The sequence below is a fragment of the Oncorhynchus mykiss genome, chromosome 13 (assembly GCF_057628025.1).
Source record: "Oncorhynchus mykiss isolate SJ-2025 chromosome 13, ASM5762802v1, whole genome shotgun sequence".
Classification (NCBI taxonomy): domain Eukaryota; kingdom Metazoa; phylum Chordata; class Actinopteri; order Salmoniformes; family Salmonidae; genus Oncorhynchus; species Oncorhynchus mykiss.
The window spans coordinates 21,590,191-21,614,561 of NC_143034.1; the positions used below are offsets into that span (position 1 = coordinate 21,590,191).

The following is a 24,371-nucleotide window of genomic DNA, read 5'->3' on the forward strand; positions in this document are numbered from 1 at the left end:
CATATCATACTAATTTGAGGTGTCTCAGATTTACATTTACCATGTTGTTTTTAGTCTATGAGACCAGGCTGAGTGAACCTGAACCAGACAGGGTTCAGAGACATCGAACTGGTCGTTCTGCTTTAAACCATCTGTGTTCGCCTTTGACTGAAGTCTTTCTCTCTGATGCCTGTGTGTGTGGTTGGTTTGTGTAAAATGTAATGCAGTGCACTATTAGATTAAGTAAGTTATTTACATTTGTTTTATATATTATTAGGCACACCACCACGTTCATGAAATTGGTTCGCGCCTACAACTACTGAGTCGCGTGGCCATGGCTCGTTATATGGCAAAACAAGTCACTTAAGCGACTGAGTGTGGTATGATTGCTAGTGCACCAGTTCCAGCCTCCTGGGATTTTCACACATAGCAGTGTCTAGGGTTTACAGAGAATGGTGTGAAAAAAACATTAATTCAACGGCAGTCCTGTGGGCGAAAACAGGTCATTGATGAGAGGTCGAATGAGAATGGTAAGAATCGTGTAAGCTAACAGACGGGCCACAAACGGGCAAATAACGGAGCAGAACGGCATCTCGGAACTCGTCAGTGCTTGTCACGGATTTGACTATTGCAGCAGATGACCCACACCGGGTTCCACTCCTATTAGCTAAAAACAAGACAAAGCGGCTCCAGTGGGCACACGATCATCAACAATGGACAACTGAGTTGAAAAACAATTCCTGATCTGACGAATCCTGGTTTCTGATGCGTCATGCTGATGGCAGTCAGGATTTGGCATAAGCAGCATGAGTCCATGGCCCCACCCTGACTGGTGTCAGAGGTACAGGTGGTAGCGGTAGTGTAATGGTGTGGGGAAGGTGTTCCTGGCACACGTTAGGTCCTTTGATACCAATTAAGTAACATTTCCATGCCTGGAAGAATAATCTGTTCTGGAGTGGGTCCGACACGGTACTAGATGTGTGTACCTAATAAACTGGCCACTGAGTGTGTGGGTGTGCATGCAAATTCAACATGTAAAGTGTTGGTCCCATGTTTCATAAGCTGAAATAAAAGTTTCCAGAAATGTTCAATACGCACAAAAATATTATTTCTCACATTTTGTGCACATTTTTTTCTCCATCCCTGTTAATGAGCATTTCTCCTTTGCCAAGATAATCCATCCACCTGACAGGTGTGGCATATGAAGAAGCTGATTAAACAGCATGATCATTACACAGGTGCACCTTGTGCTGGGGGACAATAAAATGCCACTAAATTGTGCAGTTGTCACACAACACAATGCCACAGATGTCCCAAGTTTTGAGGAAGTGTACAATTGTCCTGCTGACTGCAGGAAAGTCCCCCAGAGCTGTTTCTCTACCATAAACTGCCTCCAACGTTGTTTTAGAGAATTTGGCAGTACGTCCAACCAGCCTCACAACCGCAGACCACGTGTATGGCGTCGTGTATGTACCACGTGAATGGCACCTTGTGCTGGGGTGCACCTGTGCCCACACAACGCCATACACGTGGTCTGGTGTTCTGAGGCTGGTTGGACGTACTGCCAAATTCTCTAAAACAACGGAGGCAGTTTATGGTAGATCATTTTCTGTTAATTTATCTGACAACAGCTCTGGGGGACTTTCCTGCAGTCAGCATGACAATTGTACACTTCCTCAAAACTTGGGACATCTGTGGCATTGTCTGGGAGGAAGGGAGGAGACCATCCGCCACCTCATCAGGAGCATGCCCAGGCGTTGTAGGGAGGTCATACAGGCACGTGGAGGCCACACACAGTACTGAGCCTCATTTTGACTTGTTTTAAGGACATTACATCAAGGTTGGATCAGCCTGTAGTGTGGTTTTCCACTTTAATTTTGAGTGTGACTCCAAATCCAGACCTCCATGGGCTGATACATTTGATTTCCATTGATAATTTTTTGCGTGATTTTGTTGTCAGCACATTCAACTATGTAAAGAAAAAAGTATTTAATAAGAATATTTCATTCATTCAGATCTAGGATGTGTTATTTTAGTGTTCCCTTTATTTTTTTGAGCAGTGTATATACTGTATGTATATATACTGTATGTGTGAAATATATTGGTGTGGGTGAGATTGTTGGGGGAGAGAGAGGAGGGGTGCAAAAGAAAGATGAAACTGAAGTAAGCGTAACCACATCAGTTGGATTTTTATCTCTGCTATCCTGCTGTAGAGAGCGAGTGTCACACTGACAAGACCGAGGGAGATAAAAACAGAGAGATAAATCATGGTGAAGGGAGAGATGGAGTGATGAGATCTCTCTCTTCCCTGGGTGATGGATGACTAGTCTGCTGGAGGGAAATTCCTCAATGCCTCACACTGCCCTGCAGTGACTACGCTACCCCCCTTTCTCTCCGTTTCTCTCTCTAATACAATGTTTGCCTATTTTTCTCTACCTCTTTGTTTCTATTTTACTGTCTCTTTCTCTCTTTCAATTCCTCTATCGTTGTCTGTTTCTTCCAATTCCTCTATCGTTGTCTGTTTCTCTCTTTCATTCCTTCTTGCCGGTTCAGTTCTGCTCACTTGCACAACATAACAGTTCCTGTACATGACACTGACTAATTATTACCATTAGAAGTACTGTAGCAGAGATCCCATGCTCTCTACACTGTAGTACATAACTCCAGTGATCTGTCTCATCAGTCTGTGTGATGTCAGTCTTTTGTACCTGATCTTAGAGGCTCCCAAGGTGTTTGTGGTATGTGTAAGTGGGAATTTTTTTGTTTGTCAGTGTCTTGACTTTGTCCGGGAAGGTAGTGTGACCTGGAAAAGGTACAGTTTACATTTTGTGTGTCTCCACGGTCTAGAATCATCCGACAGTGATCTGAAAAAAAAGTTATCTTTCTCCTATCCCCACAGTACAAACCCCTCCTCCACGCCTGCTGGAAAGGCATCACTACAGACCACATAAAACACCAAGACAATTATGTGACACTTTAAATCATGTATTATTGATGTCGAGGTAATGGTCTGGGGGTGATAGTATAAACAAGGAAATAGGGCCTATTCTGACATGATAAAGTCAGCTGTTTAGCTCTTAGTAATTACCTAGCCCTTCATCACAGCGAGCAACCCATGAAACTGGTGTGTGTGGAAGTGGTAGGGCAAGTCCAAGATACCCGAATTACGCTGACTCAGGTTTTTCACTTTAAAATGTATGCCAAACAAAAACCAATGATTGCAAAGTTAGAGAAATCATACAGCTCTATTTACAAGGACTACTTTTAACAATTTCCACAGAAATAAATACAAAAACACATTGTCTTAAATAGTGCCAAATCAAATTTTGGTAACAGAAGTATGGTTTGTGTGGTACAAACTGTACTTCTGTTACCAAACTTTGCACATTTTATCGTGGAATTGCCCAGTAGTATTAGTTTTACCTGAGACCCTAGTTAAGGAAGCTATTCCAGGCACCTAATTTATGACCGGGACGAGAGGCTATTTTAAGGTCGTCACAATGTTTATCTAACCTTAACTGTCTTTGCTATCTAACAATGATAGTAGCCGTTGATTTTTACTGCAGTGTGTGTGTGTGTGTGTGTGTGTGAGGGCGACTGAGTAAGCACACTGCTCTAAGGTAGAGGAGCCTGGTTTGTGAATTAGGTTTTTGATCAATGGGCATTTCAGCTGCCCGCAGGTTGTCATGACGCCAAGAGGTTGCCATGGTGTGAAAGGGCTGACTTGTCCTATGGGTGTGGACTAACCTAAGCCTCCTTTTTGGCTTTGAGTCAGTTTCGTTGGTATGGTCTCTTGTCTACAATAGAATCATTCACTGCATTGTACAACATTAGCTGATAGTTTGCTCATCGTGATAATGACTCTTATTTTGGAGTCTCCTTTGAATACTATTTGCATGATCAGCTACTGTTTGTTAGATATGTGCTCCCTTGGCCGGGCACGCTTAATCTGTGCAAGCAGTGTGAAAGACCAATGCAACTGCCATGTTTGGATGTCTGGGGGTGCAACCTGACGTCAGACATTGGTCTAATATATGGTATCTGTTTGCTTCAGGTTGCTTAGACCACACCCACCACCCCCGAGATGTTTGCTTAGGCCACACCCACCACCCTGAGGAGTTTGCTTAGGTCAGTTGGGTAGCCTACTTGACAGTTCATAACATGGTAACTCAGATTTAAACGGTTCCACTCAGACCAGATCAGGTGGGTGATTTGACATAAACTGAGGTCAAAGGTCACTCTTAGTTCCTCAGCACTGTGAGCTGGGTCACCAGTACACCAGGGTCAGGAGGTGACAGTGTGGGATACCATGGTATGTCTGCATACCAGAAACATCGCTTAGGCAACGTGTACTCCCCTTAGATTCCCAAGGCTTTGTCAACATGGCTAGACTCATAAAGACATGCTAGTGAATCACAACCTGCTGGTGAATCACAGCCCCAGATGGCCTTTGGCCTTTGAAGGGATACCGTGCTCTAAATCCCACTGTTTGCTTCATTTCCTTATATTAATCCAATCACCCATATTTTCTGATTAACAATCCCACAGAAGATGGGTGATGTAGTGTCTCTCATTTCCTCCTCCAATGGGTTGGAATGGGACCGTGTTTGTCCGGTTGGAATGGGACTGTGTTTGTCCGGTTGGAATGGGACTGTGTTTGTCCGGTTGGAATGGGACTGTGTTTGTCCGGTTGGAATGGGACTGTGTTTGTCCGGTTGGAATGGGACTGTGTTTGTCCGGTTGGAATGGGACTGTGTTTGTCCGGTTGGAATGGGACTGTGTTTGTCCGGTTGGAATGGGACTGTGTTTGTCCGGTTGGAATGGGACTGTGTTTGTCCGGTTGGAATGGGACTGTGTTTGTCCGGTTGGAATGGGACTGTGTGTGTCCGGTTGGAATGGGACTGTGTTTGTCCGGTTGGAATGGGACTGTGTTTGTCCGGTTGGAATGGGACTGTGTTTGTCCTGTTGGAATGGGACTGTGTTTGTCCTGTTGGAATGGAACTGTGTTTGTCCGGTTGGAATGGGACTGTGTTTGTCCGGTTGGAATGGGACTGTGTTTGTCCAGTTGGAATGGGACTGTGTTTGTCCGGTTGGAATGGGACTGTGTTTGTCCGGTTGGAATGGAACTGTGTTTGTCCGGTTGGAATGGGACTGTGTTTGTCCGGTTGGAATGGGACTGTGTTTGTCCGGTTGGAATGGGACTGTGTTTGTCCGGTTGGAATGGGACTGTGTTTGTCCGGTTGGAATGGGACTGGGACTGGGACTATGTTTGTCCTGGGTGATAATGAGGAATGTTGACGTTAAACATTACAGCGGTTGTCTGTCTGCCTGCAGATGGAACACATCTATTCTAGGACTTTGTCTCTGTATCAGAAGTAGGGTAAGGAGTCACTGTGACCTGTCTGAAATGGGTCCTTCAGTTTAGATTTGCTTTCTCTGTTAACTTAGCTTAGACACGTTAGCTTAGCTGCTAGGCCCCAAGGCAAACACAGCTCCTGGTCTTCACCCAATAATAACAGTGGAGATGAACTGAGACCAGATTACACCAGTCCTGGATACCTTTCTCCAAACCTGTTTCAGAGTTACACAGATATGCATACATGCAGGCACACACACACACGCGCTATAATCCTTTACACACACACACACAGAGAGACAAAACAGGGGAAAGCACTGAAGCAAGCCATTACATGTCACACCTCTCAGAGCTGGGATGAGACTGCTGCTGCACCCAGACAATGTTAGGCGGAGGTGACTCAGTATTCTCATTACAGAACAGCCCAAAATAGTTAGATCAAAAGTAGGTCAAATGACAGAACCATACAATATCATGTCCTATTGTCTGTGTGAGCAGCTAGGTTTAGGTGTGTTAGGCTTGTTTGTATTAGGCTTGTTTGTATTTTGCGCCTGTGTGTGTGTGAGAATACACGTGGCCCTGTGTATATTCAACGAGCTGGTTTGGCATGTCATTTTGTGCTTTAACTAATGGAGTCAGTGATGACAAAGGGGATAATAAGTAGGGATGTCAGTTCTCTGAAACATCTGAAAGTCTCTGGCGACAATTGGAAATGGTGTGTGTGTGTGACATGTTTGTGCTGTGAGGCAGCCCGGGGTGTCTTGTCAGAACAGGTGTCTCAACCTGGGCCCCTGTTAGTCTCTTGATCTTATTCTCTCTCGCGCTCGATCGCTCTCTCTCTCTCTCCCTTGCTCACTCTGTTTCTCTCTGACACTTTCAATTAAATTCAAGAAACAAGGTTTATTGATATGGAAAGTGTAGCAACTTACAAAGTCAAACATTTTGCCAAAGCAAACGTGTAAGAACCTTTAAAATAAATAAATAATAATGTACCCAGCAGTTCTGTCTCTCCGACTCCTCCTCTATCTGACTCCTCCCCCTCTCCTGGTTATGTCAATCAACTGGTGCTTCACCTCGCGTGTGTGTGGTGGGATTTGTGTTACCTGTCAGGTTGTGTTTAAACAGTGGTTCTAGATACGAGACCTACATGCTGACCTTTCACCCCTCTCTCACCTCTATATATATACACACACTCCCACATTTCCTGAAGATATAGAGCCTGACATATGAGTGCTTATGATTAACTCAAATAAGCCACACACACAATCACAGACATATCAGTGTTTCAACAGCATGTCGTGTCCTGCTCGGTCTCAGTAGAATGCTGTTGTCCTCTCATCTCTTGTTCTCTCTCTCATGGCTTAGTCTTAGACAGTCAGCATGGCTTACTCTCCAACTACATAGAACCCTCAGCTCTCTGCCTGATCAATGGCAAATGTTACACTTTTTTTTTGTCTGGTACTTTATCCTTTTTAACTCCCCTCAATTCACTGTATGCGTCCCAATGGCACCCTATTCCCTACGTAGTACACTACTTTTGACCCAGACCCATAGAGCTCTGGTCAAAAGTAGTGCACTATGTAGGCAATGGGTTGCCATTGGGACGCAGCCAGTGTAGCTCAGATAGTTCAGCTGGTAATTCCCCTGAGAGAAGTGTTCAGTAGGCCAGGCTTAGAGAGCTGCCTCCAGAGTTGAGGGATCAGGTAGGCAGTGAGCGAAGGGATGGTGTGTGTGTGTGTGTTGTACCTTAGTTTCCACTGCACCAGTGGAGGATATTGCAGAGAGCGCGGTGGAGGAGGAGAAGCCCGGCCCCTGGACAAACAGAGACATTATTGTGTGTGTGTGTGTGTGTGTGTGTGCGGTACTCAAAGGAGCACCTGACAGAGGGGGCATTGATGCACCCTGGGCTGAGACTCCTTATAGCCCAACACTGTGAAGAGGAGGAAACATCCCACACAAACCTACATGTTATTTGTCATGTACTGTATAATGACATTACTGTGCACGCCAAGCACCGTTGCAGATGATTATTTCAGTATTGCATCATTGTGTGTGTGTAAGAAGTCATTGAATCCACCAGACATTTGTTATGTGGAGTAACTTGATAAATGACTAAGAATAGTGATCTGTAGTTTTCTTTGGTGATCCCTGCCACACTCCCAGTCTGTTCACTGTTGACACTGGGCTGCTATTGCAGCATACACATACACACACACACTGCTCAATAGGAATGCAGTGTTTTCATTCCCCTGACCCAGCCTGTCACAAAGAAATTATAGTGGGCAGTGTGCTGTTGGATCTGGCCCAAGCAAACACCATAGATTCCTGTCATCACACACACAATATATATATATATAAAGTGCCAGTCATAAGTTTGGACACACCTACTCCTTCAGGGGTTTTTCTTTATTTTTACTATTTTATACTTTGTGGAACAATAGTGAAGACATCAACTATGAAATAACACATGTAGTAACCAAAAAAGTGTTAAACAAATCAAAATATATTTTAGTTTCTTCAAATTAGCCACCCTTTGCCTTGATGACAACTTTGCACACTTGGCATTCTCTCAACCAGCTTCACCTGGAATGCTTTTCCAAACATCTTGAAGGAGTTCCCAAAATGCTGAGCACTCGTTGGCTGCTTTTTCTTCACTCTGCAGTCCATCTCATCTCAAACCATCTCAATTGGGTTGAGTTTGGGTGATTTGTGGAGGCCAGGTCATCTGATGCAGCACTCCATCACTCTCCTTCTTGGTCAAATTGCCCTTACACAGCCTGGAGGTGTGTTTTTGGGTCATAGTCTTGTTGAAAAACAAATGACAGTCCAACTAAGCGCAAACCAGGTGGGATGGTGTATCTCTGCAGAATGCTGTGGTAGCCATGCTGGTTAAGTGTGCCTTGAATTCTAAATAAATCACTGACAGTGTCACCAGCAAAGCACCATCACACCACTACCTCCATGCTTCACGTGCAGAGATCATCCGTTCACCTACTCTGCGTCTCACAAAGACACGGCGGTTGGAACCAAAAATCTCAAATTTGGACTCATCAGACCAAAGGACAGATTACCACCGGTCTAATGTCCATTGCCCGTGTTTCTTGGCACAAGCAGGTCTCTTCTTATTGGTGTCCTTTTAGTAGTGGTTTCTTTGCAGCAATTCGACCATGAAGGCCTGATTTACGCCGTCTCTTCTGAACATTTGATGTTGTGCTGTTTCTGTTACTTGAGCTCTGAAGCATTTATTTGGGCTGCAATATCTGAGGCTGGTAACTCCAATGAACTTATCCTCTGCAGCAGAGGTAACTCTGGGTCTTCCACTCCTGTGGTGGTCCCTATGAGAGCCAGTTTCATCATAGCGCTTGATGTTTTTGTGTTGTTCTGTGTTCACTGACCATACCTTAAAGTAGTGATGGACTCTCGTTTCTTTGCTTATTTGAGCTGTTCTTGCCATAATATGGACTTGGTCTTTTACCAAATAAGGCTATATTCTGTATACTATCCCTACCTTGTCATATCACAACTGATTGGCTCAAACATATTAAGAAGGAAAGAAATTCCACAAAATACAATTTAACATGGCACATCTGTTAATTGAAATGCATTCCAGGTGACAACCTCATGAAGCTGGTTGAGAGAGTGCCAAGAGTGTGCAAAGCTGTCATTAAGGCAAAGGGTGGCTACTTTAATTGAACTTTTTTTTGCGTAATACATGATTCTATATGTGTTATGTCATACAATGTAGAAAATAGTAAAATCAAAGAAAAACCCTTGAATGAGTAGGTGTCCAAATTTGACTTGTACTGTATATCAGACACACTTGGTCACGTACACACTCTTCTCATCTCTCTCACACACACTCGCAACACTATGATTGATTTATCTGGCTCCTCCTAGGTTGGTGTCTGTATCTAAACCAGCAGCACAACCATGACAAAGAGGATTTCTCTACTAGACTGACCCTCTGTGAGGAACTGAAAATCTATGGATGATGAAAAAGCACTTTGCATCAAATCGCCCCCTCAAGCTACAGACTCTATGATTGAGTGTACACACACACAAACAGAGGAATTGCCTTTGATTATTTTCTCACACACATAAAGAATGAGGACTCTTTCCAGGAACTCTATGTTATGATTGGTGGGGTCTATTTCAATCAACTCCTGACTGGCAGCCAATAACAACAGCAGGGGATGTGTGTGAGATCTGGGTGTTTGTGATTGGATGGCTCGTCGCCGATCGTCTGGAGGACACTAACTGGTGTGTGTTCTTTCCCTCTTCCCAAACACAGAGAGAGAGATGCGATGCCAGTTTCCAATGGCCTTGGACTGTGGCAATGTGTCTGACACGGATAGACAGAGGAAGAAGCCTTGATTCTTTATTTTTATTTGTTGGGCCCATGGTGCTATTCGGCATCCTTTGAAAGGCTGTCTTGTTGTGTTGGATGCTGAATGCTGAAGCCTGTCCACCCCACCGCCCCCACCCCAAAGACACACACACCACCTTATCCCCACAACACATCTCTCTCACATTCACACACCAGACCGGACTTCCTTTCTGTCGACAAGAGGTGGCTAGTCGAGCACAGTTGCACTTCCTCCCAGAGGCTCGGGGCGTAGAGCCCAGATAATTCTGATTTGTTGAAGTCCTCTCGGAAAGTAAAATACTTCCTCTGGCCGCTCAGACTTAAAATATACTTATTCACACTCTAGATTGGATTAACTCTGTCTCCATGGCAACATGTGAGTCCTATTACGATCTCATCTTCACTCCCAAATGACCCAACCTTCAGTGCAATGTGTATTGCTCCAGTACGACCTCCAGTGTAGTGTAAACCATTGTCTTATCCCATGGCATGACGCCTAGGTACAGATCAGAACCCTGGGGTACTAGTGGAATAGCCTGGATAGGATCCCAGTCTGTTTATGCTTTAGCCACTACTGTATAACTGTTGTCTGCACCCTAAAAACATCATGCATGTAAATGAAGCCATACTCGTACATTTACTTAACATTACTGCGCTAACTGAGGTAGTGTTGACATGCTCCACTAGCAAGTACTACCTCTACCTGTGCTAATGGACAAAGGGTGTGTGTGTGTGTGTGTGTGTGTGTTTCCTGTTTGAACCTCACAGGGTCAGCCTGGTCTCTGTCCCCCTCTAACTCCAAATGTTAGGAGGAAATGGAGCAGAAACAGTCATTGCTTTGAAGTGTGTCGTGCTGCGTCGGTCGCCGACGGCAACACAGGGGTAATTGTGTCAGTGTGCGTGGCTGAACTCTGTTTGATCGCCACGGTGATGTCACCGTATGGACTGATTTAGCCTTTTCCCAACCTGACCCTCATCATTTGATCTGAGACTTGACTAGAAACCCCTCATGTGAGTTTGACACAACCCCCAACACGTCCACCTCAATGTGTACTTGTGCACGACACGTCCACAACCTTCTATTACTGCTGAGTAACCGTGTGTCTGTGAGAGACCGACATGTGGTCACATCACGTCCCACGACATACCCGGGCCCGGAGCTGCGGGCCCCCTATGTAATTTGAATACCGCCCCACCGTGCCCAAGTATTAATTGTTGACGCGGGTCCATCACGTCTACGATTTGACGAGAAGATCTGTCTTTAACGTAGGCTATATGATACATGATCCCACTGATGGTTTCACCAACAAAATGTTTTTTTTTTTGCCACTACATACGTCAATCAATCAATCACATTTATTTTATATAGCCCTTCGTACATCAGCTGATATCTCAAAGTGCTGTACAGAAACCCAGCCTAAAACCCCAAACAGCAAGCAATGCAGGTGAAGAAGCACGGTGGCTAGGAAAAACTCCCTAGAAAGGCCAAAACCTAGGAAGAAACCTAGAGAGGAACCAGGCTATGTGGGGTGGCCAGTCCTCTTCTGGCTGTGCCGGGTGGAGATTATAACAAAACATGGTCAAGATGTTCAAATGTTCATAAATGACCAGCATGGTCGAATAATAATAAGGCAGAATAGTTGAAACTGGAGCAGCAGCACAGTCAGGTGGACTGGGGACAGCAAGGAGTCATCATGTCAGGTATTCCTGGGGCATGGTCCTAGGGCTCAGGTCCTCCGAGAGAGAGAAAGAAAGAGAGAATTAGAGAACGCACACTTAGATTCGAATAGGACAGGAGAAGTACTCCAGATATAACAAACTGACCCTAGCCCCCCGACACATAAACTACTGCAGCATAAATACTGGAGGCTGAGACAGGAGGGGTCAGGAGACACTGTGGCCCACTCCGAGGACACCCCCGGACAGGGCCAAACAGGAAGGATATAAGGATATATACGTCAGCGTGATATTTTAGTGTATTGATGACAATAAATCCAATTAACTTGCTAAATAAATCATATTATTTAATAGTTTCAATGCCATGTTAAGATAATGAAATGCATTCTGGGATTCATTGTGCAAATACTCTCCAAAGCATTGTTGTTTCTGTCATCGTTGAGCTAACTATCGAGACAACGGCCGTAAAAATGAGTAAAGAGAGAAAGTCCAGAATAAAAAATTACGGATTTAAAAAGTGGAGGCCAAAAATGAGAAAGCAAAGGAGGTATCAAAATTAGTTTCATTTTTCAGATGCAGTTCAAGTGCAGCCGTTACTAGCACAAGCAATGCAACGGGAACAGAAGAGGATGTAGGTTTCTCATCGCCAGCAGCAGCTTTTAGCGGGTCAAGTGAGCCAAGGCCAAGCTGTTCCATCGTGCCAGAAGAAGCAGCTTTGACAGAGGAGGATACAGGTTGTCAGATATCGGAGGATATGACCCTGAGCACAAGCCAGGCCGGACAAGCTATCCCCGGGCGTGGAGGAAGAGGAGCAGGGCGAGGCTAGAATCGTGGCGGCTGTGGAAGTGGGACAGATGGCCTTTTTACCAATCCAACTGACGGGGCATTATGCAACAAATGTGGATGCAAAAGTTAAATGGCACGTTATTGCATTAGGCTCGTGTAAACCTACTGGCCCATTCCCAAGAGATGACGAAAGGCGGTGTTTTTCCAAGTCATACTACACCACTACAACCAAGTCTGGAATCAAATTACCACTTACATGACTATGCTATTCGGCCAAGCTAGATTGCGCGTATTGTGATCCTTGCTGGCTGTTCGGAGATTGGAGTGCCCCTTTCTTCTCTGATGCGAGGGTGAATGGGGTGAGAGATTGGTGCCATCTAACATCCAAAATAGCATGTCATGAGACATCCCAGATTCACATGGGTGCCTGTTTGGTATATGAGCAGTGGAAGCTCAATGGCACCTTTTGACGCAGAAATGGAGAAAGGCGTGGGTAACGCAGCTAATTTCTGGCGACAGGTGTTGCAGCGCATAGTTAACTTTTTTAGGATAGGGTGCAGTATTCGTAAGTTTGGATGACTGAGTTGCCCAAAAATTGCCTGTTACTCAGGCCCAGAAGCTAGGATATGCATATAATTGGTAGATTTGGATAGAAAACACACTGGCGTTTCCAAAACTGTTAAAATGATGTCTGTGAGTATAACAGAACTGATATGGCAGGCGAAAACCTGAGGAAAATCCATCCATGAAGTGTGATATTTTTGATGTGTGTAATTTTCAATTGAATGCCTATACATTCTGTTGGGTTAGGACCCAGATTGCAGTTCCTATGGCTTCCACTAGATGTCAACAGTCTTTAGACATTTGTTTTAGGCTTGTATTCTGAAAAATGAGGAAGAATGAGACCATTTTGTAAGTGGCATGCAGAATTAACCAGAGCTCCTTTGCGCGCGTGACCAAATGCGCGCCCTTTGTTATTTTTCCTTTCAATTGAAGACACTATTGTCCGGTTGAAATATTATCAATTATTTAGACAATAGACAACCTGAGGATTAATTATTAACATTGTTTGACATGTTTCGACAAACTTTACCGGTACTATTAGGATGAATTCGTCTGCCTGTTGTGACCGCCTCTGAGCCAGTGGATTACTGAACAAAACGTGCCAACAAAACTGAGTTTTTGGGACATAAAGAGGAACTTTATCGAACAAAACAGGGACTCTTGTGAGTGCAACCAGATGAAGATCATCAAAGGTAAGTGATTAATTTTATCGCTATTTCTGACTTTTGTGACTCTTCTACTTGACTTGAAAATGTTTGTATGCTTTTGTAAGCGGGGCGCTGTCCTCAGATAATTGCATGGTATGCTTTCGCCGTAAAGCCTGGATTAACAAGATGTTAATCTTTATTTTGATGTATAACACTTGTATTTTCATGAATGTTAAATATTTATGTAATTTGAATTTCGCGCTCTGCAATTTCACCGGATGTTGTCGAGGTGTGCCGCTAGCGGGACGCCTATCCTATTAATGCAACTTTCACGCTTTTCTCAGTTAAATTTTCAGGATCCGTTAACTATCCCAGTCCTCAAATCCAAAATGAGCTGATTTAAATCTTCGCCGAGCGAGTGAAGTGTGACATTCAGGGAGGCCCATTTTTAAAATTTTCTTTCTATTATGGACACCAGACCAGTTAATTCAAGTTTATCGCTATGTGAGATTGATAAGGGATGTAAATAATGTCACCACAGATCTGACCATCACAGTTGTTTTTGGGATTTCTGGACTCGACATAAAATCCTGGGCAGCATAGAGGATAATGGGCTGGATATTTCAAAATGGCGTGGGCAGGGGTATGATGGAGCTGCTAACATGAGCCGGGTTTATCCGGCGTGTGCCGGCCAGAATATCAGATAAAGAGCCGCTTGCTGTTTATGTGCATTGCGCAGCGCACAATCTTAACCTGACTCTCAACAACTCTGTCAAAAATGTGCCAGAGATTAAATAGTTTTATGATACTGTTGAACTGTTATACAACTTCTTCGGGCATAGCATAAAGAGATGGTAAGTGTTGAGTGGTATTTGATTTTGCATCAGAAAAGACAATGCAACTCTAAAACGACCAGCGTGTGGGACACAGTCATCTAGATACGAGTCCTTTGACGCCCTGAGATACAGATATGTGAACGTGATGACGGCCCTCACCGAAACGGTGCTGTTAAGTAACAAGAAGGATGAGAGGGATGATGCAGCAGCACTGAAAAAGAAAATGGTTTTAGTCTGCAGACTAAGGCTTTAGAAAATGGTTTTAGTCTGCAGACTAAGGCTTTAGAAAATGGTTTTAGTCTGCAGACTAAGGCTTTAGAAAATGGTTTTAGTCTGCAGACTAAGGCTTTAGAAAATGGTTTTAGTCTGCAGACTAAGGCTTTTAGAAAATGGTTTTAGTCTGCAGACTAAGGCTTTAGAAAATGGTTTTAGTCTGCAGACTAAGGCTTTAGAAAATGGTTTTAGTCTGCAGACTAAGGCTTTAGAAAATGGTTTTAGTCTGCAGACTAAGGCTTTAGAAAATGGTTTTAGTCTGCAGACTAAGGCTTTAGAAAATGGTTTTAGTCTGCAGACTAAGGTTTTAGAAAATGTGAACGTCGTCTCCAAAATGCTACAGGCCGAAGACGCAGACCTGCACAGGGCAGTCAGCCCACTCAAGGACATTATAGAGGTCCTGTCCGGATTCTAAGACCCTTGCCGACAAACGGGGAGCTCAGAACGCATTTGAAGACACTCGGAGGAGGAAGGCGAGGTGTCATTTTGATGTGCTATGCGAGGACGAGCGATTGTCTTCTGGGGAGAGTAGTTTTAGAGTCAACAACTTTAATGCAAAGATTGACATCGTTATCCACCAGCTGTCAAACAGATTTAAAAGTCTGCGGGCAACGTCGAGTCTGTTTGACTCCATCCATCCATCCCACTACCTTGGCCAACGCAGATGATGATGCGCTCTACGAGACCGCAGGCCTGACTGGCTGAACATCACAGCAAAGATGTATCAGCAAGCTTCCCTGGCCAATTACTCTCTATCAGGGCCTGTTTTTAAGAAGGAAATAGTAAGGCACACAACGCTGAGAGACCTGGTCAGGATTGTGCATTACAATTCAGTCACATTTTGGGAAGTAGTTACAGCGGTGCTCCTTTTCATGACTCTGCCTGTAACGGTAGCCAGTGCCGAGCGCTCCTTTTCCAAACTGAAAATAATTCAATCATACCTGAGGAGCAGCATGGGGCAGGAGAGACTGAGTGGGTTGGCTGTTCTGTCCGTTGAAATCACCAGGGCCGGCACCATGGATTTGAATGCCTTAGTCAACGACTTCGCAGAGCTCAAGGCCCGTCGAATGTCAATCAAATGAGTGAGTAAGCTTATATTTTCTACAGGGCAGGCTGCCCAGACAGCCTATTTAAATCCAGATTTATTGAGATTAATCTACATTGCTTGTCAATCTACGACTATGCACGATCTGTCTTAGGAAACCATGTTTTGGTGCACGGCCACTGAGCCATTTCATTGTCATCATAGCCTATACGTTTAACTAGGCTATATGAGTAATTAGTAAGCACATGCGTGTCATACAGTGTTAAGAGACATGCTGCCATTTAAGCAGATCTGTTTGAATACTCCTCTTGATTGATTTGCTGGTGTTTTTGCTATCGGCCTCTGCAGGAGGCAGATCATTTGAAATAGCGGTATGTCAGTTTTGCCACCGTGCACGACTTCAGCGAACATGTCCTGGGTCATTAGCTGTGTTTCTGTCGAGAGATTGCTCTATGTACTTATGTTTTATAATATAGGCTATTGCCTATTATTTGCCGATAAAAGTTATTTTTATGATTTTTTTTGTTTGTATTTGTGCTGAATATATTGGCTATATTGCGGCTTCTCTGGTAACAGCTTCAAATGTGCCCTTAGATTAGGTTCTGCTCTGCTGTTACAATGCTTAGTTATATTAACACACAGCCGTACCAACAAAATCATTGACATTTTAAGGGAAATATGGGTGGTGGTAGGGGCCCGTTTCGGCTTTTTGGGGCACCTGGGCCCGTCATGATTAAGATACGCTACTGCCCCTGCTATACAACCACCTGTTCCCACAGCAAGTGCTAACGCTACGCTAGCAGAAACCATGTAGCCTCCCCACAGGGCAAATATACATCCTTTTACACACTGTGTGTGTTTCACACCAAGGCTCTGAGAGTGTTTGCACTGAAGCCATGCCAACCAAATAAACGTTAGTCACCGCTAGCTAGTGTGGTGGGTCCATAAGATGACGTTTCTCACCTACTGTAGCGGACACTATATACATATATATATATTAGTTACTCATTGTGTATTTATTCCTTGTGTTATTATTTCTCTCTCTGCATTGTTGGGAAGGACCTGTATGTCAGCATTTCACTGTTAGTCTACACTTACAATTTGATTTGTAAATGTCATTGAGTTAACAGTGTAGTGCGTATGGACCTGGTCTGGAAGGAGTGTCTGTTACACACTGGCCCTCATGTGGCGTAGAAGCATGTAGGAGATCACCACTCCTCTTGGACTAATACGAAGTCATTGTGCAAGTTTTCTCCAACTTTCTCTCTCCCTCTCTCTGCTGTGTATCATCATATTGTATCTAATTATCAGACTCGGTCTGTAGGGAGCTCAACAATGCTCCTCATCAAAGACGGTTTGTTTATCTCCTCACTGCTATTCCTGGCTCCTCATGAGACCTGACGTAGTCCCTACGGAGGCTCATAAGCTGGTTATAAGCTGCCATAGCCCCAATGCCTCCAAACACCAGGGAGGTTGGGGTTTGAGGGAGGTATCAGGGAGTTTTCTAAGGCTTGGAGCAGAGGATAGGAACTGTGTGTAGAAGAATGAAGGGTAGGTGGGGATTGGTTTCTTTTTACACCAGATCGCAGGTATAAACTAGTCATTGTCATGTTTTTCTAGTGGACTTGATCATTTTGTGTGCGTTGGGTCTAGTCTCCAGTATTCCCTTGGGGAGTAGGAAATATCACTGTTGTTTCTACACAGTAGAAGTATATCTCCTGGTTCTCTATAAATCAGTTTGTAGAGCATGGCGGTTGCAAAGCCAGGATAGTGGGTTCAATTCCTGGGACCACCCGTATGTAAAATGTATGCAGGCTTTGGATAAAAGCGTCTGCTAAATGGCATATATGATCTGTTTCTACGTTGTAGGAAACAAAGGCTCTATAATAAAGGTTGGCGAGTACAGCACATCCTCCAGGCTGTGTTCATACGTACCAAGTCAGGCTAGTCATATTGTCCCGCTGTGTGTCAGCTGTGAGGATACAAACATGTAGTTACACAGTCATTTGCCTTGTGATGCCTGAGGCCATGTCACAAGGGATACGTAATGTGAAACAACACAAGCTAGATAGAAACGTCCAGATAAACAACTAAGGCTTCCAGGTATCTCAGGGTCAGAGTGCTGATCAAGGATCAGGTCCCCACCTGTCCATATAACCGTATTAATTGTGCTCTAAAAGGCTAAACTGTTCCTAGAGCAGCACTTTAACTACTTCCTAAGGTAAATGATATCTGTGACCTATAACCTTTAACTTCTTGTCACACAGATTGAAGATGGACGAGGCAGAGAAGTACCAACAGAGACTGCAGGCGATCACTGTGAGTCAAGCACCTGACACACACAACCACACATACAGGCCCATGGAAACTAAGCACTGCTCCTTGCGCTGTATGTCCGTAGCTACTGAATAATTTACCCATAGTGCAGTGTGTCGCACCAGGCCGTCTCCCTCAGCCCAGTAAAACAACGCCACAGTATTTCCATGGAGACACAGTGACTGTTATAGGGTGGCCACCTCTCTATGGTGAGGGTTCCTGTGTGACAGGTTTGACCAGGTGTTCTCCTCTTTTCTTTTACATCTTCACCTCTTCTTTCTGTTTTCTCTTTATTCTCCCTCTGTTTCTATTTTCTTCCTCTTTGTTTATCACTCCACCTCTCTCTCTCGCGCCCCCTCACCACTCCATCCTCTCTCTCTCGCGCCCCCTCACCCCTCCATCCTCTCTCTCTCGCGCCCCCTCACCACTCCATCCTCTCTCTCTCGCGCCCCCTCACCCCTCCATCCTCTCTCTCTCGCGCCCCCTCACCCCTCCATCCTCTCTCTCTCGCGCCCCCTCACCACTCCATCCTCTCTCTCTCGCGCCCCCTCACCCCTCCATCCTCTCTCTCTCGCGCCCCCTCACCACTCCATCCTCTCTCTCTCGCGCCCCCTCACCCCTCCATCCTCTCTCTCTCGTGCCCCCTCACCCCTCCATCCTCTCTCTCTCGCGCCCCCTCACCCCTCCACCTCTCTCTCTCGCGCCCCCTCACCACTCATCCTCTCTCTCTCGCGCCCCCTCACCACTCATCCTCTCTCTCTCGCGCCCCCTCACCCCTCCATCCTCTCTCTCTCGCGCCCCCTCACCACTCATCCTCTCTCTCTCGCGCCCCCTCACCCCTCCATCCTCTCTCTCTCGCGCCCCCTCACCACTCATCCTCTCTCTCTCGCGCCCCCTCACCCCTCCATCCTCTCTCTCTCGCGCCCCCTCACCCCTCCATCCTCTCTCTCGTGCCCCCTCACCCCTCCATCCTCTCTCTCTCTTTCTCCCCCCCTCCATCCTCTCTCTCTCTTTCTCCCCCCCTCTCTCTTGCTCCCCCCTTCTCTCTTACTCCCCCCCTCTCTCTTGCTCCCCCCTCTCTCTTGCTCTCCCCCTCTCTCTTGCTCTCCCCCTCTCTCTTGCTCTCCCCCTCTCTCTTGCTCTCCCCCCTCTCTCTTGCTCTCCCCCTCTCTCTTGCTCTCCCCCTCTCTCTTGCTCTCCCCCTCTCTCTTGCTCTCCCCCTCTCTCTTGCTCTCCCCCCTCTCTCTTGCTCTCCCCCTCTCTCTTGCTCTCCCCCCTCTCTCTTGCTCTCTCCTCCCTCTCTCTTGCTCTCCCCCCTCTCTCTCCCTCTCTCTTGCTCTCTCCTCCCTCTCTCTCGCTCTCTCCCCTCTCTCTCAGGAGAAGCGTCGTCTGCAGGAGGAACAGGAGAGGGCCAAGAGGGAGATGGAGGAGGAGCGGCTGAGGCTACAGCAGCTCAAGGTGACACACACACACACACACACTCTGAAGGTCTGACCATCACCCTCTCACTGTCCCCGGCCCGTCACCCCTCTCACTGTCCCCGGCCCGTCACCCCTCTCACTGTCCCCGACCCGTCACCCCTCTCACTATGTAGGACTATTTATTCTGAAGTGTAACGTCAATTGGTCAGAAAAGTGACCACATACACTCAGAGACACAGGCTCTCTCTGTGAATATGGTGGTGGATGCTGGACAGAACCCCCACACTCATTCTTCTTTCCCCACAAATGTAGAATGTAGCCATAATGTTGTTCCGCCAAAACTCTGTACGGACTCATTCCAGCTTGTTAGCAAGGGGCTTACTTCAGTTCCAAACTCCATTCCAAGCAACACACAACTCCTAGTCTACTTGAGAACACACACACCCTTCCTGAAACGGCCTGCCAGAGTTTGGAGGTTTGGCCTTCCTTCACTAGAATGGTGTGCGTGTGTTTACGTGCTCTGCTCTCTGCACTGGACGGATCCATTGTTTTCACACCACTTCCAGATTGGCGTTCCCACTGCCCTGGGGCGCATTCCTCAAATCCTTGCTTTTGTACACCCAATGAGGAACTGGTTTCAGGTGACTGGTCTGCCTTAGTCTGCTATCTGGATCCACCTCCAAGAATGATTTCCCCAACCACCCTTATGAGGCTAAATTGTAACGAACTTGTATAAACCACCGTTTTTGGTTGGCTAACTTCTAGCCTACAATAACGCCTCTTGTCTGCAACTGTACTGTATCGACTACCGAAGGAACAAACCCTGCTCTGTACTCCTCAGAGGTAAAGGTAGTATTGACCTCTCAATGGCTGTCACCAGAAGTGGTCTCTAGACCCAGACACAGCTTTAAAAGGGCTATTAAAGTGGCCTAACATGAATAAGAAGAAGCCACGCAATGCTAACTGCAAAGTCCACTCAGTGAAATGCATTTAAATGGACCGTTTTAAAGAGGTCGTCTATTAAGGGAACAGACTCATTGAAGCGGCATACTCTGAAGGTAGTGTAAAAGTAGCCTATAAAGTTGCTGCCTCGCAGTTCAACAGAGGTACTTTAGCCTTCTAATTGTTATAATCATGTAACCTGATCTGATTTTAGTCCTCTGGGGGAAGGGGGTGGACTGTTTTGTTTTCAGCCACTCTTGGAGGACGATGGGTATTTCTTAATTATGCAAAAAGTTGTGAGGGTGTCCGCACTCAAAAAGATGTCTCATAAAGCTTACTGTATTTCAATAATAGATGACTATTTTCCCTGCGTCGGGGATAGCGTGCACAGGTGTTTCGTCTTTGCAGCCTTCTTCAGTACCTACACACTGTAAAGCCGAAACGTCTGTGTACTCTATCCCTGATGCAGTGAAAATACATACTACATTTAATTATAAAATAATAAGGTTTATGCGACATCTTTTTGAGTACGGACCCATCACATCTTTTTACTTATCTGAATTTCTGGGTTTTCCCCACCACTCAAACTTCTGGCCCTCTTGATTAGGTATTTCTTAGAATGAGAAAACAATACATTTAATTGAACTTCATATTAGTCCTGTTGGGTTAGAGGGAGGTGTTCTGCAAACACACATTTTGGCACTCTGAGAGGACCTGTGCCGCTACAGAAACAGGAAGGAAGTGCTCTCTGCAGACTTCCTGTCAGTGCTCTGCTGTGCATTTCACCTTCAGCTGAGGTGGTGAGAGGGGGCCAGCGGAGAGGAGTGGTGGGATAGGAAGGGAGTGGTGGGATAGGAGAGACCCTGTGTCCCAATTAGTTACCTTGCTCGCAAAAGCGTACACTCATTCACTCCCCCTCATGCATTTAAAAGCATTGGATTGGTGTAAGCATAGGCTAGTAATCTTAAATCGATAAGGTGAAGTGAGCAAGTGCACACTTGGGGCAGAAAGGAGTGTGTTCCTGTCCGAATGTATGGGATATGGGATGGGGCACCTATTGAGGGCTTTATTGGAGTGTTAAAGGGATGGGGCACCTGTTGAGCGGCTATTTAAGTGTTAAAGGGATGGGACACCTGTTGAGCGGTTTATTGAAGAGTTAAAGGGATGGGGCACCTATTGAGCGGTTTATTGAAGTGTTAAAGGGATGGGGCACCTGTTGAGGGCTTTATTGAAGTGTTAAAGGGATGGGACACCTGTTGAGGGCTTTATTGAAGTGTTAAAGGGATGGGACACCTGTTGAGGGCTTTATTGAAGTGTTAAAGGGATGGGGCACCTATTGAGCGGTTTATTGAAGTGTTAAAGGGATGGGGCACCTGTTGAGCGGTTTATTGAAGTGTTAAAGGGATGGGGCACCTGTTGAGGGCTTTATTGAAGTGTTAAAGGGATGGGGCACCTATTGAGCGGTTTATTGAAGAGTTAAAGGGATGGGGCACCTATTGAGCGGTTTATTGAAGTGTTAAAGGGATGGGGCACCTGTTGAGGGCTTTATTGAAGTGTTAAAGGGATGGGGCACCTATTGAGCGGTTTATTGAAGAGTTAAAGGGATGGGACACCTGTTGAGCGGTTTACTGAAAGGAAGTGGAGTGGGGAATGAGGTCTAATAGAGAGATGTGACCTAAGCTGATTGGATGGGGAGGTTTAAAGGTCACAGCCACCGGCTGACACCATAACAATAGTGTGTGAGAATGAAGACAAACCTGTCAGATTTAAAGACAATGCCATGTTGCATTCAGCTCATGTTGTGTCTGAGTAGGAGTGCATGATTTGGATGATGCCTATGACGTTGACAATATTGACTGACATGCTTCTCTTGCTCTCCTTGTGTCCTCCCTCTCCCTGTGTCCTCCCTCCCTCCCTCTCTCCATGTGCCCTCCATGTGTCCTTCCTCCCTTCCTCTCTCCCTGTGTCCTCCCTCCCTCAATCTCTCCCTGTGTCCTCCCTCCCTCTCTCGCACTTTCTTTCTCCATCCAGAGGAAGTCTCTTAGAGACCAGTGGCTGATGGACGGCCCCTCTTCCCCCACATCCTCAGAGCCTCGTTCCCCGCTGTGGGGCTCCCAGGCCCAGGAGATGGAGCAACACATAGACAAGTAGGAATATCCTATTATACACCCCATACTCACTACATTACCTGTATAGGGCTACCTGTATACTCACTACATTACCTGTATAGGGCTACCTGTATACTCACCACATTACCTGTATAGGGCTACCTGTATACTCACTACATTACCTGTATAGGGCTACCTGTATACTCACTACATTACCTGTATAGGGCTACCTGTATACTCACCACATTACCTGTATAGGGCTACCTGTATACTCACTGCATTACCTGTATAGGGCTATCTGTGTACTCACTACATTACCTGTATAGGGCTACCTGTGTACTCACCGCATTACCTGTATAGGGCTATCTGTGTACTCACTACATTACCTGTATAGGGCTACCTGTATACTCACTGCATTACCTGTATAGGGCTACCTGTATACTCACTGCATTACCTGTATAGGGCTACCTGTATACTCACTGCATTACCTGTATAGGGCTACCTGTATACTCACTACATTACCTGTATAGGGCTACCTGTATACTCACTGCATTACCTGTATAGGGCTACCTGTATACTCACTACATTACCTGTATAGGGCTACCTGTATACTCACTACATTACCTGTATAGGGCTACCTGTGACCTTAGTGGTTATAGTCTCTACACCTCGAAGGGGTTGTAGTCTCTGCACCTCGTAGGGGTTGTAGTCTCTGCACCTCGTAGGGGTTGTAGTCTCTGCACCTCGTAGGGGTTGTAGTCTCTGCACCTCGTAGGGGTTGTAGTCTCTGCACCTCGTAGGGCTTGTAGTCTCTGCACCTCGTAGGGCTTGTAGTCTCTGCACCTCGTAGGGCTTGTAGTCTCTGCACCTCGTAGGGGTTGTAGTCTCTGCACCTCGTAGGGCTTGTAGTCTCTGCACCTCGTAGGGCTTGTAGTCTCTGCACCTCGTAGGGCTTGTAGTCTCTGCACCTCGTAGGGCTTGTAGTCTCTGCACCTCGTAGTACACCTCGTAATCTCTGCAGCTCGTAGTACACCTCGTAGTCTTTACACCTCATAGGGGTTATAGTCTCTGCACCTCGTAGTACACCTCGTAGTGGTTATAGTCTCTACACCTCGTAGGGGTTATAGTCTCTGCACCTCGTAGGGGTTATAGTCTCTACACCTCGTAGGGGTTATAGTCTCTACACCTCGTAGGGGTTATAGTCTCTGCACCTCGTAGGGGTTATAGTCTCTACACCTTGTAGGGGTTATAGTCTCTGTACCTCGTAGGGGTTATAGTCTCTACACCTTGTAGTACACCTCGTAGAGGTTATAGTCTCTACACCTCGTAGGGGTTATAGTCTCTACACCTCGTAGGGGTTATAGTCTCTACACCTCGTAGGGGTTATAGTCTCTGCACCTCGTAGGGGTTATAGTCTCTGCACCTCATAGGGGTTATAGTCTCTGCACCTCGTAGGGGTTATAGTCTCTGCACCTCGTAGGGGTTATAGTCTCTGCACCTCGTAGGGGTTATAGTCTCTGCACCTCGTAGGGGTTATTGTCTCTACACCTCGTAGGGGTTATAGTCTCTACACCTCGTAGGGGTTATAGTCTCTGCACCTCGTAGGGGTTATAGTCTCTACACCTCGTAGGGGTTATAGTCTCTACACCTCGTAGTACACCTCGTAGGGGTTATAGTCTCTACACCTCGTAGGGGTTATAGTCTCTGCACCTCGTAGGGGTTATAGTCTCTGCACCTCGTAGTACACCTCGTTGGGGTTATAGTCTACACCTCGTAGGGGTTATAGTCTGCACCTCGTAGTGGTTATAGTCTCTGCACCTCGTAGGGGTTATAGTCTCTGCACCTCGTAGTGGTTATAGTCTCTGCACCTCGTAGTGGTTATAGTCTCTGCACCTCGTAGTGGTTATAGTCTCTACACCTCGTAGTGGTTATAGTCTCTACACCTCGTAGTACACCTCGTAGGGGTTATAGTCTACACCTCGTAGAGGTTATAGTCTCTACACCTCGTAGGGGTTATAGTATCTGCACCTCGTAGGGGTTATAGTCTCTACACCT

The 24,371-nt window shown here is 45.9% G+C and overlaps 1 protein-coding gene across 5 annotated transcripts in view; it reads left to right on the forward strand.

The window, feature by feature from the left end:
• LOC110487277 (uncharacterized) overlaps positions 1 to 24,371 on the forward strand; it is a 34,327-nt gene that overhangs the window by 3,345 nt on the left and 6,611 nt on the right. For 4 of the 5 annotated variants that reach the window (XR_016485736.1, XR_016485735.1, XM_090195714.1 and 1 more), the window contains exons 2-4: positions 17,797 to 17,848; positions 19,223 to 19,303; positions 22,240 to 22,355. Coding sequence is in view for 3 of the 5 variants with exons in the window: in XM_090195714.1 (XP_090051840.1) it covers positions 17,804 to 17,848; positions 19,223 to 19,303; positions 22,240 to 22,355 (242 nt within the window). In the remaining 2 variants the exon portion in view is untranslated. Of the gene's footprint in view, positions 1 to 17,796; positions 17,849 to 19,222; positions 19,304 to 20,008; positions 20,325 to 22,239; positions 22,356 to 24,371 lie in introns of those variants that run through there. The other variant, XM_090195715.1, reaches the window with a different exon arrangement.